This window comes from Vidua macroura, chromosome 4, assembly GCF_024509145.1.
Source record: "Vidua macroura isolate BioBank_ID:100142 chromosome 4, ASM2450914v1, whole genome shotgun sequence".
Classification (NCBI taxonomy): domain Eukaryota; kingdom Metazoa; phylum Chordata; class Aves; order Passeriformes; family Viduidae; genus Vidua; species Vidua macroura.
This window is the reverse complement of record NC_071574.1, coordinates 29,273,973-29,292,182: the sequence shown is the minus strand read 5'-3', so window position 1 is coordinate 29,292,182 and position 18,210 is coordinate 29,273,973. Positions and strand designations below refer to the sequence as shown.

General features: G+C 42.4%; 1 protein-coding gene across 11 annotated transcripts in view; it reads right to left on the bottom strand.

Moving 5' to 3' along the window:
- Window positions 1-505: 505 nt before the first annotated feature.
- EPHA5 (EPH receptor A5) overlaps window positions 506-18,210 on the bottom strand; it is a 194,704-nt gene continuing 176,999 nt past the window's right edge. For 5 of the 11 annotated variants that reach the window (XM_053975277.1, XM_053975279.1, XM_053975278.1 and 2 more), the window contains 3 exons: window positions 15,750-15,943; window positions 12,596-12,751; window positions 8,250-8,957 (listed from right to left, as the gene is read on the bottom strand). In XM_053975277.1, the coding sequence (XP_053831252.1) occupies window positions 8,741-8,957; window positions 12,596-12,751; window positions 15,750-15,943 (567 nt within the window). In that variant the 3' untranslated portion in view covers window positions 8,250-8,740. Of the gene's footprint in view, window positions 4,390-8,249; window positions 8,958-12,595; window positions 12,752-15,749; window positions 15,944-18,210 lie in introns of those variants that run through there. The other 6 variants (XM_053975281.1, XM_053975284.1, XM_053975287.1 and 3 more) reach the window with 2 other exon arrangements.

Here is an 18,210-nt window from a genome sequence, read left to right as displayed (position 1 = left end):
TTTAAGGCTGGCCCGTGCCCCTCTGCAGCATGTGGTTGACCCCAAATCCATGGAGCAGGGCATGTGGTGGTGGGTACTCCAGTTGGATCATGGGTTGGCTGGGGTCACTCCCAGAAAAATTCAGAGAAAATCACATCTTGGGAAGAAAAAAAAAAAGAAAAAAAAAAAAAAAAAAAAAGGTATTTCTGAGGGATATGTGGTGAGGGACTGATCTGGGGCTTTGACAGGCCCTTTGGCCCACAAACTAGACTAAAAAAGCGTATTTTCCCCCCAAAACAGAGAAAAGTGGGAACAGCCTGTAACAAGGGCAGATGCACTCATGTGGGTCCACATCTCTCACTCATCCCAAAGGCTTCTCTTTCCCTCAGGGACCACAAGAGTAGCACCAAAATCTGCATTTAGGAGAGAAAAAACACAGAGAATTTATTTGCTTTCCATGGGGGGAAATCCTGATGCTTCGTGGAAAGTCAAGGGGTCAAGTGTATGTGTGATCCACAACTGGATGTTGCTGTTAGTCAAACGTTTTTATTTTTATGAAAAAATAGAAAATTTTGCATCTTACACGAGAAAAAAACCCCATGTACACAAACAAAATGCACAGAGAGCATCCAAAGAGGGGGAAAAGGGAGGAATAAATACAGCAATGCTACAGTCTCCTATGAGTTAAAACACTGATGCAAGGAGCTGAGATAGATGCTGCAGCTCTGGCAGCACTGGATGCACCAGCTCCTGCTCTACCCGCTCTAAGGAACTACAATAAAGGATTGGCAACTAAGTGTTAGTCTTAAGACTAACACTTAACATCTGCCTTAACATCTAATTTCAAGTCCACAGCAGTCCAGGAGTCACAATTTCTTGAGCACTGGAACTTTCTACATTATATTCAACACTGAATAGACAAAAAAAATATTGACCTTTATTTTTTTATTCTTTTCACTATTAACATATAAGAGGAATAAATAAAATTTTAAACTAGTTTTTCTCCCTTTTATATCAGTCTTCCTTTTTAATGCTGAAGTAGTTTTTCCAAGTGGTAGCTACACAATGAAAGGGCGTCAGTCTACACAAGCCATTCTTGGGGACACTTCCTTCTCCCAAAATGAAAAACTGTAATAAAAAAAAGCCTGTCTACCTTTTGAATCCTTTGAAATATCTCCCTCTCAATTACCAGCAAAATATACTGGAAAAAACAGAATCCTTTGGCTCAGCTGCAGCAGTAGTGAGCTGGAAAAGCAAAGTGTTTGGACTTACCATGGGCAGGAAATCCACCTACAGCCCTTTCCAAGAGGATCACCAGCCAAATGTTGCTGTCATCTTCTTCTGCTGCACCCCAAAACATATAATCATGCCCAACACACAACAAAGTTCTTTCAGTTCTTGGACGGGAATTGAAAACCTCCATTGTCTCTGTAATTTGCTCATGGACACAGGAGCTGTAACCTTTGGACCCTACACATTAAAACAACGTTTTATTTTTATGCTCCAAGACAAAGTCTATTATACAGAGATCTGTAGCAAGAACAGCTCTTGAAATAAATAGAAAAAGTTATTTATTTATTTATTGGAGGAAGCGAGAACAGGTGCCCTATTTACAAATGCAGTCTGGCTAAAGAACAGTTTTGTTTTCCACTGGTTTATCATTTTGAACATTACTCCAGCATCTGGTAGGTATTCCATCAATACAAATGATGAAAAGAGGATTTTGTTTTTAAGAGGCCAGGAAAAAAAAAAAGACCAAGTTCAACTCCTCCCACAGATCCAACTGGACAGGAATGAGTGGAGATGATGGGCAGAAAATGCTACATATTTGCTCATAGCATCTCAGTGCCACCAATGGATGCAGGTGAATGAACGATTCCTCCTGATGAAATGAGTTGTTTCTGTCTTCCTACATGTATTTTCCCAAGTGTTGCAGACAGGGAGGCACAAATAATCTCAAGACTCTTCTGCTGACAGCTCTAATAATCTTATTTATTATATGACAAATCTCTTTTCCGTGCCGAAATTGTTATGTCTTGATACCCTCTTCCTCTTTTGTGGTCTGGTGGCTGCCAAACTGAAACAACGGGATGAGAAATGACACTATCAAGATTTGTTAGACCTCGCTGTGGCTCCTTTCCCTCTATTTTTCCTGATTCCTGAGGAACTCAGCAGTTGCTTGCAGAGGTGGAGGGGGCCATTTCAGGACAGGCAAATATTGCCTGAAGAAGCCCTGCTGTAAGCCAACAAAGCCCTGCTGCTAAGGAAAAAAAAAACCCACTCAATCTCTTCTCCTAGGTGCTTCCCTTCTTTTAAAAAAAAAAACATTCTGTGTATCAAATCTCATCCAAAGGCTGGGGGGAATGAAAGAAATATTTTGAAACAGCTTCAGATGCCTTGCAACACCTGTTTCTGCAAGACATGAAGGACACAGGCCTCCTTTTGGCTGTCTGAGCTCATTGGGCTTGGCTCTGCAGCACTGGGGACAGAGGGAGCTATAGAAACTCCATATATTGATGTTATTGCTAAGGAAGGATGCCACAAGATGCTATGCAAACTCTAAGGAAGCAATACATTTACAGAAACAACAAACCCTTCCAATCCACTGAGCTGCTTAAAAATCCTCATCAAAGTCTTCACAAAATAAAAGCCCAACCTATGAATACCAAATTAACTGTGCTGTTTAATCCTATCTACAATAAAAAGAGGAGGACAACCCCAAAATAATGGTGTGATTCCCAGGGGATTGGGTTGCCCTCAGGTCCCTCTGAAAATACTAGCCATGGGTTTTAATGGATACACTGAGCCAAGCTACAACCAAATCCTGATCTGAGCTGCACCAGCCCCAGACAAATGGCATCTCCTTGTCCTCAGGATGCCACCTCTGTGACCATGTTGGGCTACTCTTCTCTTCCCTCCCCTCTGTGCTCTGTGTCACAAAGTGGCCAGGTCCACAACAAACCTAGATTGCTGAGAGACATCTTGGGACAGTACAGTTCCAAAAATAATCCCACTCCCACCACTGTGGAGGAAATACTACAACATCTCCACACTGGATGGTCACAGGCTCATTTCTACACTGTGCCCCAGGGCTTAACCCACATCATCAGAAAAGGAACAACGAAATTCCTTCCTTCCAGCTAAAACCATCTTGTGCTTTCTCTCCTGGGCTCCAGGAACAGAGGCGATGGCTGCACTGCGTGTTGGCTACTGGGCTAAAGCACCTGTGCAGAGGCAATCCCATGCCATTTTTGGCCAGGACACAGAAAAATCAATGCCACATTGTTGCTGGAGGCCATCAAGAACCAGATGTTTTACTTCTTCTTCTGGATGTCCTCAACCCATGGTGTAAAGGAAGAGGAGGGCAACATCTTTTATTTAAGCAACTTCCTTCTAGCTCATACACATAATCAAAACTCCTGAAGACTTTATGTATTGATCAAACCAAACTGCAGCAAACATACAAAGCATAGGGGTAACACAAAAGGGAGACTAAGTAAAAGAGGGAGGAAAGAAGGAACAAACCAAGGATACAGCTCCAATCTTGTACCTGATGCGTAGCAAACTGTACAGTATATACATCTTCAACATGTATTATCCTCCCCAATGAGCAAACAAAAAGAACTTGGTAACACAGAAGGAGGAAAACAAAATATACACCCTGTATTGTATTTGCCATGGAGCAAGCAACATGTTTATATGCTAGTCTTCTCTATAACTTAATGCTGTGTAACAGCATTTTTTTCTCTTTTCTTTAAATTTACAAAACAAAATATCTATCGAGAAATAATCTAATCATATTGCTCTTCAATACACTTCTGTAGACAAGTAAGACTCGAAGTTATACTTCAGCAAACTGCAGCTATTTGGAGTCCATGAATGGCCACAAAAATCTGCCATTCAAGTCAGTCCTTGGAAGCATTACCATGTGCTGCTGTAATTCAGTATATAAAGGTGCTATATATATATGTACCTCCCATGTACAGACAACACGTGGTAGAAGGCTTGTCATCACCGCTGAAGCTTAACAGACTGGTTAACCTCATGTACAGCAGATTCGTTTCCACGTTCCATGCATCTTACATTGACTTCATGAAAATGAGGACACAAATAGGAAGAAAAGCAAAACTTTACTCAAACACTGCTTTAGAAATGCTGCAGCAGAGGCCAATTTCCTTCAGTTATAGAAACCACTGAATTTCCCTTTTTATCTTTTCTTGGGTTTTTTTAGTCAAAATAAATCTCAGGGCTAGAGTACAAAGTGCAGGACCGACCCACTTGAGGAAGCAACTTTAAAAACCGTGTTACAACGGCACCATCCCATTCACCAACTGGACTTTCATCTCTTGAAGGCTGTTCATTATCTTCTTCTGGTGACCAACAAGTGTCACTCCCAGACGTCTCAAATCCCTGTGGGAGAAAGCAGACGTTGGTTCCATGGACGTCTTAGGCACACGTCGCCGCGCACACCACGCGCCGCATGCGCTGCTGCTGCTGCCAGCGCCTACCTGTTATCACTGGCAGCTCCCAGAGCCAAGTTTAGTTTGCAGGTTTTATTTTCCCCATTTGTAAATTTTTCTTTTTTTTTTTTTTTTTTTTTTATGGCTGACAGCACCTCAGAGAGGTGGTGTGATTTGAATGAGATCACCTCACTGGCCAAGGAGAAAGGCCAGACAGCAAAGTGTCAGCATCATCTTTGGCCAAGGTTTCTGCTAGGCGTGAAAAGTCCTATTTCCAAGAGAAAAGCCATGTAAGAAAGCCATGTTGCTGTTTCCTCTTCTCATGGGAGAGGCTGGTATTTGATCTTGGATATGAGCAGTGAGGAGTGAGGTCAATCCGTGCTTTCTTCCTCTTCAGATGAGGGAAAGCCAAAGAAACACAAATGGCAAAAGCCTCGAGAACGGCCACCATCCTGATGACTCCTTAAAGTCAACAAGAATTAGCAAAGCAGCTCCCATTGGGTCTTTGCAAATCTTCCCATAAACCCACATTTGGTTTTGCTTTGAAGAGGTAAATTCTAGATGCCAAGGGCATTTGTGTTGATTCTGCCTACTGGGCTACCACTACAGGAAAGGTGTAAAATAAAACAGTTAATGTAAAATGCAGGACCAGGAGGAAACATTGTTTGTCATCAACTCCACCCTCCAAAATTCAGGTGTATAGATGAAGGTAATCACTTTCACGTGATTCACGTGAATGGCATTAAGAGACACCTCCAGGGTACAGAATTATCCCATCCAAAGACTGGAGTGGGACAAATAATCACCTGGAGATAGCACAGAAGGACCTTGAGTTATCAATGACACCTCTAAGCCAGATAAGGCCACCCGTTACGGCAGAGTGTAATTGCAGAAATTTCTTACTGGGTAGAAAAGTGTTAACAAAGAAATTGTAGGAATAAAAGCTCAGCAGAAACATCAAGACAGCTGCATGTATGTTTCCAGCCCAAAACACAGAAGCTGTTAGAGAAGCAGGTTGACTATAAGAGATGTGGTGTTTTGTCTGAAGACTTCCACTGATAGAAAAATATCAGTCCCTCACTTTCTACCTCCCAATTGGAGTGAATTAAGGATGTTTCCAAGTTGTGCCTTAAGGTCCTGGCGATACACTTGTGAATCCCCAAGCTGCTGACACCCTGTGTGCAAGTCTTTTAGGAGAGAGTTCTCCACCAAAAGCCACTGAGATGTGACCTTGAACACGCAGCTCCTTTTTGGAAACCATGCTGCCGCATTCATGCAAAGGCTGGAAATCCCCAGCAACACCTGGGAGCCCAACCACCACCTGAGACATTACTGCAAACCTGGCCTACAGTTCACAGCAGGGCTGTGTGCTGGAGAGTGTGTGCGAGGAACACCAAAACATTTTCACATGAGCTACCCATGAAGGTGTGCCTCTCTCAGCAGTTTTGCATTCTGGATAGAAACTCCTGTGCAAGTAAAACCAACCATCCACGTCCACAAATTACACAGATGAATGCTGCTTTGAATAAAAAGCAGTCTTGAGTGAAGGCTAATACATGAACACATAAACTACCTGAAGCCAAAAGCTACATCTGTACTTCTCCAAGGACTGTCATGTTTTCTGCCTTTTGATTTGGAAAATACCAAGTTTTTTGCTTCAGGCTAAACACATAATTTCATTATTGTACCCTTTTTCAGCAATGCTTCTTGATGATGCAAAGGGAAATTATAACATAAGGGGCACAGAGCAAAGGAGGTCAATGAGACACATCAGCAGTGCTCCTTACCTGGCAGAGAAAAGGCTGCAGCACCTGCAAAAGGTGTCTACCTTCTCAGGGGAACATGCTTTCATTTCTGCCTCCACTGAATTGTGAAACTAGTTCAGCAAGCCATCTTAATAATGAAGGAAAATGAAGTAATGCTATTGTTACATGCAATTTATTTTATGTACACAGCACAGTTGGAAGTTCACACCAAAGATCAAAAAGAAAAAAAAAAACCAAAAACCAAAAAACAAACCAACCCCCAAAACCAACACAGTTTAGGACCTGATTTTTAAAAGAGACAACATCCATCTTCCCCCTGCTGAGTTCTGCTCTGCTGGCACTTTTTGAAAAATCAGCTTTTCTTTTTCTGGGTATCTAAAGTGCAAGCTGAGTTCTTTTGAAAATCCAGTACCACGTATTTCACAGATGTATAATTTCTGACACTCTTGCATGTTATGCTGGAAAAAAGCAGCCTCAAACTCGGAGAAAAGCATGCATGTCTTGGCCTTTCACACACAGCGCCATCAGTCCAATAAATCCCCCACCCAGTTCACTACACAGCCCTTTTTTCCCCCCATATAGTATCCCCTTAACTCAATATCCTTGAGGAGTGTCTCATTGATTTACAAGAGAGAAAGAAGAAAAAAGAGTTTCTGGTTTCAATACATTAACTGCTCACCAGGGGATCCAGTCTTTTTTTTTTTTTTTTTAAATATCAAATTCTTTCAAATGTGAGGCCACCAGCCAAAAGCATGGGGGGACTCCTCAGAGCGGGGAAAAACATTACTGTGGGGTCTTGCACCTGAGCAAAGATGAACCAGAAGACACAGCTCCTGAACCAGATGCTTGCCAAGTATAAAAATCAGCAGGTTTATTCAAAAGCCACCTTGCACACAGCAAAGACAACAAAACTTTCCGAAAACTGCCTAGACAATATAGGAGCTTTAATTCCAATGTGTCAAGCATGACTTACAGCACGTTGCATGCTCCCATGCATCCAGTGCTGAAGGACTTAAAGCAGTGTAAGGCAGAAGACAATTTTGAACAGAATTGGGTGCACAAACCAGCTGGTTTGGGGACAAAAAATCCCCAACAACTTCTGTGCCTGGAAAACAACTGCCTTTAAGCTCCAGTCCAGAGCTGCTTGGCTCATGTTACTAGAGCCAAATGGAAATTTCACTGGGCTCAGCTCTGCAGAGGAGATGTGTGCAGAAATCCACTGGGGCTTTACAATAAAAATGTGCGTTCTCTGCAGGAAAAGGCACAACTGAGACCTGCGGGCACCTGCGATCAGGATCCAGGCTGCTCCTTGCTGTGGAAGTGACCTGACCCCTGGTGCTGGGTTTTGTGCGTGCCTCTGCAGTGGAGATCCGTGCACCCATGTGCTGCGTGGTCTCCCTGCTTCAAAATACTTGGCCTCCCCAGGCATGAGACAACTTTTATTCTTATTTTAGGGAGGAGGTTTATCTTTTCACTTCTTTCATTCATACAGGGCTGGAAATTAAAGCAGGCAGGAATTTGAATCACTTGTCAACAAGGTATTGAAAGGTGTACCTAAGTTGACCAAAAGGCCAAGAAAATAAAGGGGAAAATTGGTGTCAGCTCATCCCAAGCAGCCTGTACACAGCTGCATGCATGCTGCTCTCTTACCACTGCCTTGAATGGAAGCCCAGCTGCAACATGCCTTGAGAACACAGTATCCCCTTCTGTGTAATAGCAAGGGTTGAATTCACAGTCTCCATGTTGTAAGAAATAGATTTAAAACATTTTATTTACAAATAGAACTACTTATACACCATGGACCAGTTTGCCAAACACAGCGTAGACTAGGACTGGATTGCCACATAAAATACAACCCCCTCACCAGCTGGTTTAGTCATGCAAGCAAAAGGGCCACAGTCCTGAAAGATCTCCGTGGTCAGCGTCTGTCAGCCTACCACAGGTGTTTTGCATTTCATCTCCCATCCAGGGCAGATCCCACCACTCTTCTGCACGTGGTGTAACTACAGCTGCCCATGCAGACTGGGACTACTCATGGAGTTTGAATGAGGGGAAACAAGAAGAACCTCAAAGACCTTCAGACGATGCTAAAGAGAGAGGAATCCGCTTGCTAGGGACGTTTGCGTGAAATGAGGACTTAAAAATTTTTGTTTTAAGAGTTCATCTGCTCTTACCCATAATTCCCATTCTACTTGATTACAAGATGAGAATTTGTTCAGAAGCAGACACAGCATCAAAATCCCAGGACTGAGATTTCAGGTTAAGAATAAGCATCTAGAGCAGGTGAACTCTTAAATGTTCTTCATCCAGTATAACTTTTAATAAATAATTTATTTTATTTTAGAAGAAAAATATATACAATGCAAAGCAACACAACACATATTATTACAAATATTCAGAGCTCTTCATCTAATAACAAACAACAGGGTGTCCTGAGATTCAGTGAGTACAGATCTTTCAAAAGGTGAAAATATGTAGTCCACATGGTTAGTAATTGGTCCAGTCAAGGGTCAGACTGAAACTCATGTCATGGATCTATCTATTCTTGAGTATTGTCCTGGTAAAGTTATTCTTGCAGTGGATTGAAAGAGCTCCAGACACACTCAAAGTCACTAGGTGGTCCACAAGTTTAAAGAGCAGGTCTGGTCCACTGGAAAGGTTCCCTTCAAGTCTGATATCCAGTTGGAAAGAGAGGGTGGAGGGTGAGGCTCCACTTTTCACAAGGTGATTCATCCCTTTGCAAGAATTAGAGCTAAATGTAGAAATCACTCTTTGTTTGAACACATACATTTTCAGGTCTTTGCTTAAGTACGCAGAGCTTAGGACTTGGGGTGATATCCATTGACCTTAGATTTTTAATCTTTTTCTTCCAGAAATTTGTCACTAATGCTACTCTTTTCTGGAATAAATGCATCAAGCCATCAGTTTGAAAGAATCAGAATGGTAATCAAGATTTTGCTTTTCATGCAGGGGAGGGAGGTTTAAAAAAAAAAAAAAGCTGAACATCAACTATCTCAACCAGGTCCTGTAAAGAAGGCACAGCTGGGCATCCAAAATTACCAGTCCTGTCAGTGTTATGGCCAACTCCTCCTACAGCACTAGTAGGTTTTTTTTTTTTTCATTAGATTTTAGAAATTCTTTACATTTATCATATGTTTTTGTCCTGCTTTTTCCGGCAGCAGTTATCCACCTAATTTCTACATCTGTCTCCTGCACAGTTTGAATTTGGTAAAGATCATTTTGGATTGTATTTGAAGGCAACCTCTTAAATTGAAAAGACTGTTTTACTGATGTCATTTGGGGAAGCAAGCTACTTTCAGATGTTCAGATCATCTTTTCACCCAATCCCCCCAAGTCCCAGCTCTCGAATATACAGAACAGTTGCCTCTGTGAAAAATGACAAGGAACATTTAACCTGAATTCACCTTTGTAGAGTACAAAATGTTTTGTTGCTCTCTTTTACAGGGAGAAAAAAAACCCCATGAAAACCTCCAGAAAACCAACCCCTCTCAGTATATCAACCTTTAAAGAACTTTGCTTGTTCTGGTATTTATTTTCTGGAGAACCCATGAGAGTCTCAGCTGAGCCCACCAGGAGCCATTTTTCTCCCTTACTTTGTTTTTTAAGGGCAGTCTGCCAGTTTACATCAGACTGAATTCAAGACTTCAATACACAACACTTTTCCTCTTAAGCTGCTATAATGGTTTCTCTTTTTTCAACAGCTGAGAATCTGCTGTTTTTTTCTTTTTTTACTGTTTCTGAGAGGAATGAGAGAAGTTTTGATTTGGATGAGTACTTGGCCTTTTGATTAATCTTCCGCAGGTTTTCCAAAAATAGACCTGAGTGGGGTCAAGCCTTTTTGCCAAGCCACCTCTGCAATGCAAAGGTGTGTGGACTGACAGAAAAGAACCAAGAAGGCATCTCTGCAAGAACCTGTGTCCACAGGCAGCTGGGGTGGGGAGGGGGAATTCATTTGCTGACATGGATAGCTACCTGGAATAGGTTTCAACCTTTTTTTCAGCTTCAACTGGAATGGAAGATGGATCTATGAAATGCCTCTTTCCAATTGAAAAAAAAAAAAAAAAAAACCAAACCCAAAAGCTCCTCTAGGCTGCCAGGCATCAGCTCCTTTGCACTGCTCTGCTGTTCTAAAAGCCCAGAAGAAAGCTGAAGCTGAGCAGCTCAGACATGTTGTCTCCACTGGGACCAGCAGGATGACATTTATGCCATAGAGGACATCCTGGGACCTGGTGAGAGGGCCTTCAAGGAGGTTTGCAGCTGGTGAGAGTCAGAGCATCTCTGGCAGCTATAAATTTAAAGACTTTCAACCAACTTGCCTTTCTGGCTAGAGCTGTGCAGGTAATGGGTCTCTAATTACCAATCAGAAAAAACATTGTAAAGCAGTTTTTGCAGCACCTGGAAATATTTTGGAGGACATTTTTGAAATTTCTGGAATACTAAAGAGTAAACACAGGGAAATAGTTAAATTTTAAAGTTAAATTAAGGATCTTACTTCATAATCTGAAATGTTGCACTTTGGGAATTTGGAGGTTAGGAATACTTTTGTCAGTAGCATGGGATGCTAAGACAGTGTAGGAGGGATAGTAAGATTGTTTAAAGTTATACAAGTAAGTAAACTTCTAATTTGCTGTTGAAAACATCCACTAATTTGGGTTTCAAGTTAACAGTTTCTGTGATCCAAACAAAAGCATTTTACTTGTGAGCATTTCATGTAGAGCTCTTGAAACTGCAAAAAATTCTGAAGAGAAACAAGCTAGAAGCCTAATTTTCTTCTTTGATATTAATAATTAAGCCAAACAGCAATAAATCTGTGATGGATTTTAGACAACCTGCATTTTCTACCAGAAGTTGCTCTGGTTATCAGATTGGGTGGTACTGTGGAGGGGAATGCTCCAATGTTTTCCTTTTCTCATAAATAACTGCTTCATCTTATCCCCATTCTTCCCACTCAGCCTGCGGCTAGCTATTTTCTGCTATGTGGATTCTGACCAGCCTGGGGATGGATGCCTTCTTCCTTAATCAATATTTGTAGGTTATCAGTCTGAACTGTGGAGTCCTCAAAAGCCCAAGTAACATGACACATAATTGCAGGACAAGGCTGGGGAACAACATGTAGGGGTCTTAGGAGCTGAAAAGAGGATCTAGGTAAGAATCCATGCACCCTGATTGCCCAGACAGTTGCTGGAGAGGACTTCATCCCTAGCTCAGGGTTTTAATGTGAATGGCTGAAAAAAGACTGGATGAGTCCAGTTGTAAGGGGCAAATATTGATGGTGTGAGTGGAGCAAATAAAATCAGAGTGAGAGCAGATACGCTCCTGCACTCCCTCCTTGTATGTAATGGAAAACTGACCTCCATGGAGATGTCACCGACCTGCATCACACTCCTATGCTCTACAGTGAGCTCCACAGCAAGCACTGTGGCAGACAGGAGGAAATGCTGCAGCTCTGTGGGGTAGGGGGATTCTTCTTGGTTTATTCTTAATTCTCAGAAGCAATTCTGTATGTGCAGTGGCAATCTGCATGTGGTCAGAGGAGACACAACCTTCTCCAAAGCAGCAGAGCACAATTCTTCCCATTCTGCCTTAATGCCTGCAGTAAACTAAGCTCGAATTAACCCAGCTAGAAAGGCAGGCTTTGAGGGGAGTTCGAGAGAGCGCAGGCAGCAGTAGGAAAGTACTGACACAATTACACAAGCAAGGCAGGCAATTAAAGGTGGAGCATAGCAAATTAGCAGCCCTGAGGCATTTACCAAGTCATTTGAAGTCTGTTGCCTCAACTGCTGTCACACCCACGTGCAAAAAACCACGGGCACATTCAGAAGAAAGGGTCTCGTTCAGGAAGCCGGTCCTCTAGAGCTGCGGGTTGCTGATGCTCTTGCACTGGCATCAGCTCTTATCTGTTTCTGTTTATGCAGAATACCATTTCCACACCTTACTGGGCTTCGCTGTTCACTTGGTTATATCCATATCAGCCGTGAAACCAGCTCATCTGCTGTGAAGCCAGGATGTCTCAGCAGGGACCTATACATTTACTAGTAGGGTAGAGGGTTTATTTTGTTCGTAACCCCAAATAATCGACTGCTATTGTGTCAAGAGGGTGGCCTGGCAATTACAGAAACTCATGCATTAATTTCTGTGAGTAAAGGAGACAAAATACTGGCTGTCAATGTAGTGACTGTAAATTTTAGTCTTGCCTGCACTTGTTATCAATAGAGATGCTGCAAGGGAAACTGCTGGCTGCAAACACAGGATAACGTTTTTCCTTTCTGCAGCCTCATCCTTTCATATTTCTGAATGGTTTGTCTTTCTCCTCCCTCCTCCCCTTGCAATTCCAAGAAATGAGGTGAAAATGATCTGGACACTACTCACTCTAGGGTCACCTGAGCCACTGCATCCATTGAACTGTATCCATTCTCCATGAAGATCTCTGTGTATCGGCCCATTTTGATGGCTTCCAGCCACTCACCCACGGACCTGTAGGCACCACTCCCAACTGGACTGTGCTCTACCAACAGATTCGACACTCTAAAGATAAGCAAAAACAAAGAAGCAAACAGAATCAGTATTGAGATATACATAACATGACTCAAGTTGCTTGCATTTTTTTATGGTAAAGATGAGTCTTTTGTTCCATTTTCAGTGATTTCTGCAGCCTAAATCCTCCTAGCAGGCTTGATATGCAATATAGCAAACACAGCACTTCACCTGCAACCTCACCCATTCTTGAGTTAGCTCCTGCCATTTCCAGTCCTCACCACACGCAGAAAGAGGAGGAGAGGAGTGGCATCCATCCCAGTTACCTCTTGGCCACAAGTAGGCTCCCCCAGTCATTCCTAATTCAAAGTCTTCGCTTTGATGACTCCTGCTTTGCTCTGTTCCTCCACCTTTAAAGCTCATAATTTACTTAAGACAGCGCAGAGCCTGGAAGCTGAAACCCAAATTACATTTCCCAGCAGCGGCCATCAGTGGCAGGCAGCTGTTAACAGTCCAGGGAGCATTAAACAGTCCAGGGGCTGCGCCTGCAGAGTCAGGGGAGGGGGGTTTTCAGATGCCAAACGCATCCAACGAGCCTGCAGAGAGCAGCAATGCTCCAGCCATGCTCCAGCCCTGCAAACAGAGGCACACTCCTGCTCCCACAGCCTCACTCCAGAGCCTGCCACGGCAACTGCTCCCTGCTCAGCTATGCCACGCACGGAAGAAGCAATTCAGGCAAATAATAACCCTTCACCACAGCTGGAGCACTGATACAGTACCTGGCACAAGCAGGGTCCACCACCCAACTAATGATGTGCAGAGAGCAAAGAGGGCTTGTCCAAGGTCAGCCAGGAAAGAAACCAAATCTGTTCCCTGCTTTGTAAAATGGGACATACAGCTAACACAAGCCCTGCGTAAAGATTTTTACCCACAGGTAAAAAAAAAAAAAAACACTTTCCAGGTCAGCCTCTGATGGTGGCTATTACACTTAAAAGACTTTCAGCTGGAAGGAGAGCTGGGATATTATATTATTATAGCACTTCAGGAATCTTCATATATTTTATGAGCACATTAGTATTATTTGTTTATTTAATAGCAATGCTGAAGGGTCTAATAAAGTGTGAATACTTGCAGTACCAAGAACATAATGGCTTCCCATAACATTTTATACACATGAGAAATTCAAAACTCCTAAGTAATCATAATGATAAGTGGATTTTCATCACTAATGTCAGGAGGTACCTAGTGATATCATAGCACACGCAGTAATGTAGAGAGTGACTTCCTCCCTTATTTGCATTAATGAGAATTTCCATAAAGAACACATTACATATATTAAAAAAAATCCTTTACAGCTGCTCTATATTGAAATTATGATTCATTTGGAATTACTATGGTCTGGGCACAGCAATCTATGACAATAGAAACACAGCCCCAAAGCCTGACTGTTCAGGCTACTTCATCCATATCAAAAATATCCACAGCAGCTCTGAAAAGGAGAGGTTTGGAATTGTATGGACCCATTCACAGAATAAAACATCAGCAAAGTGCTTAGCAGCTCAAGGAAATGGTTTCCTGCCTATTTTCCTCGTCTGGCATAACAGTTTGGTATAAAAGAGTGCAGGAAACACCATGTAACAAGCCTGGAAAATAACTGTTCTGAGTTGAAAATAAAAGAGAAACCTCTCATATTTTATGCTGTCATAAACCTTTTCCTGCAGGTTTGCTGGCACTGACGTTACATCTAATTGCTAATAAGAATAATTTCTTCTTCAGATGGTAAATGGTACATGCAAAATAGCCTGAGGAACCAGATCTAGCTTGTATTTAAAAATTAGCAGAAATTTCAGGTTCTTCTCTTTCAGTGCACAAAATGCCATGCACAGGGACATGCCACCAGAGGGATGCCCAATTGCAGCAGGTGAGATGTACCACATGCAGCTGTGCAAGGCTCACTTGGAAGGTGTGGGGACAAATGACTATAAGCTCACAGCAGTACATCTGTTTTGGCCCATACCACCAGTCTAATTTAATCTTATCTCCCTCATTCCCGTTTAAAGAAAACAACATATCTTTTTTTGTCCCTCCTCTGAGGATAAACTTTTTTGAAGGGCCTTTTCCATGGTTAATCTGGGGAACTCCACTGCCATCAGTGAAACAGCAATAATATACATATACATATACATATACATATACATATACATATACATATACATACATACATATACATATATATATAGAAAACCACCTTCTTTATGACCTTGCAAGGGACTGTGTGATTAGCAACACTGATGGCTCAGAAGTAAATGTGTGCTTACAGTGAAAATAGAAAAAGCCTCTCCAAGACTATTTAGCTCTTTCTCCCCAGGTGCAGCTTTATTTCTTGATTGTGTTTACCTTACTTGTAGCTGTGTAGCTATTCAGATTCATGTTTAAATACAAACTGGCTGTTCTATTCACTTAATGTGGTTTTAACAAAGGGTTTGTGTACAGTACTTTGGTAACCAGAGACCTCCTCTTGCAATTGCCACGACTCTCACGCCTTGTAGTGGTGGCTAGCATGTCTGGGAATAGCTGTGGAAGGATGTACCTGGACATCCATAAGCTTTGCACACCCTAAGAGTTTCCCCAAGAGACACTCTTCATTTGTATTACCAAGATAAAGTCAACAGGCAGAAAATTGGAGCAGGATTTACTATCTAGCAGTATTTACTCGTGCACTCAAGTCTTGCCTTCTCTAACCTTGCAGTAGAGCACAGGTAGTTTTGTCACAGACAAAGTACTGCTGAAACTCCTGTTTCTGAAAGACAGACCACGGTAATTTTCTTTGTGGTAGCAGCACTGCATTTGGAGTGAGTGAATTGCTCACTTGGCTGCCAACTGCAACAGAAAAAGTTGATATGAGTCAACTCCCCTGGACATAACAAAGCTGAAGGAAAATTCCCCCAAGAACACACTCAGGCTAAATAATCAGAGGGAATCCAACCCTAGGGGTGGGTATTCAGACAAGGAGCTTGCTCTGAGAAATGGCTCTGGGCTGAGTCTGTACCTGCTTGATGCATTAACCAACGTCTTCAAGCTGCTGGGGTTACGGATGAGCTTGTCCAACATGCTGACAATTTCGTCAAACTTGGGCCTGCTGTTGCGGTCTTTCTGCCAGCAGTCGAGCATTAGTTGGTAGAGAGCAGCAGGGCAGTCCATGGGACTTGGCAGGCGATAGCCTTCCTCCACGGCTTTAATCACCTACAGGACACAAAACGCAAGGCTTTTCTTCCCCTCATCTTTTTCCCAAATGCAAACTGACTTTAATGTAGAACTTTGGGATCAGCAATATGCTCACAAAAAATCCTGCCACCCCCAACTCTGCACACGAGAGTCAAACTCAGTAAGCCCCTCTATCTTTCATCTTTTCTATGGGATTAGTTGAATAACTTTATTTTTAGTCATTGTAAAATGAATCTAGATAGCCAAGGCACTGCTGCAACCAGGGGGCCAGACTGCCTGGTTGCACTTGTTCAAAGCTCAGTTGTGGTCTCTATGTTATATACCAGGAAACTCCTGGAGCCTATGCTAAATCCATGAAAAAGAGCCTACAGGGCTTTCTGGCATCTTCTTGGAGTGCAGTGATTTTGTTTATTCAGATGTTGGCTTCTTTTTAAATGAAAAGGCATGTGCTAGACCACAAATTTGTATTACAGTAATAAAAGTCTGACTGTATTTCAAAAGAGACTTTGAATGCTAATTGATGGATGGATTCAAGGCAGAGGCAGAACAACCATCTCATATATCATTCAATACTGTCTGGGTCTAGTAGTTTCTTAGTGTGGCCACATTTCTGCCAGGAATTTAAAATGTCAGCCCAAGAGTATGTAAATTAAAACCAGCAGAGTTGTTGCACTGATTTCAAATACAAACCATCTATAGTTTTGTATCTAAAACAAGTGATATGCATGTGTGCTGCCTGTCCTCTTGAAAAGCAGAAATGAATAAATGAGGGCAGAATTGAAGAAGGCAACTTGTTTTCCCCAGTTTGGGGCAGATCTGTGGCAGGGCTTTAAGCCCAGCAGTCCCCATTGTGAAGCATTACAATTTTCAGGAGAATGCAGCTCGTGTTTCAAGCCACAAGGCTCTGTGTCTGTGCCAAGGGAGTCATGGCAGCCCATCTTCACACCCTCCACTCCCAAGATTCCTTGATGAAAAGAAGCTGGAAGCAGATATTTGCTATGACCACATGAAAACCACATGTGCTTCACTGTCCATTCCAAAGATTACCTTAACTGTCATTCATTCATTCATTTCACAATTTGAAAATGTCCTGTGTTGAAAAAGAAGGCTCTGTGATTAGCATGGAAGTTGTTGTCTTGGTCTTTAGTGGCTAGATGAATAGTACAGGATGAGCTGTGACAGGCTAGCACTGCACTTCAGAAGGCTTCAAAATTCAGGACTGCATGGATTGTTTTTAAATTGTTCTCCATCACAGAGCTTTGTTAAGTGTAAGAGTTGCAGGAATGAGCCAGGCTGACTGAGCAACAGTAGTGGGAACCTCAAACTCTCTGAGGATGTACATAGCAGAGAAGCAGTTAGGTGAGTCTTCACCATCTCCTCCAAGGGTAAAAAGCACATCAGAAGATCTGGGCCACAACATGTGCAGGCAGCCCTTTTGTGCCCATCTGAGATTTCATCCTTCAGTGGAGCAGTTGCACCACTCTCCACCCAACCTGCATGCGGAAGGCAATCTCTTCTATGGCCTGGCTGTTGCCACCAGCTCCACCACACTGTGCTATTTATACTCTCTGTTCTTCACACCATGCTTTTCAGCTGGTCTCTGATACCAAATTTGCAGCTGCCCTATAAAGAAAAAGCTTCAGTGTGGCACAGCCATGAGAATGTTATTTGCTGTGTCCACGTCTGTATTTATAACAATAATGGGTCACCCTCCAACTGTAGCAGAAAGAAAATAGTAGCAAGACAGGGAGCAGACCATCTGGCACCAGATCAGAATATCTGAACTATATCTGCAGTGGGGTTATATGTGCTGGATATTCCTGGCAGTAACATCACAATCAATAGCGTTAACTCAATTTACAGGATGTCATCCGTCCTGGTGATACAATGTAAATGGTATCAAAATACTGCAAGAAGCTAGGATGCTGAAATACACTCTTGCATCTGAAGGTGCCTTCAGGCGTCTAGCAGTAAGAGGAGCAAAAAAAACCTGAAACAATGAAGACTAAGTCACTTGCAGCCACCACAGTGATTACAAAATAAGAAAATGGGACATTTGCTGCTTCATTCAGTGGTGTGCACTGCTTTTTAAGACTTGAAGGTTTAGAATTTGCACCAAGAAGGCACTTTTGTCTCTCTTCCTCTTCTGCATGAGCACTATTCAGTTATGGATGGGGGTGACTGAACTGCATGTTTAGGAGAGGACAGTTTGGGATAGTCTATTCCAGAAAACCAAAGCACCACTCAGTGATGTTTCCACAGATTCACCAGTCTGAACACTAAAA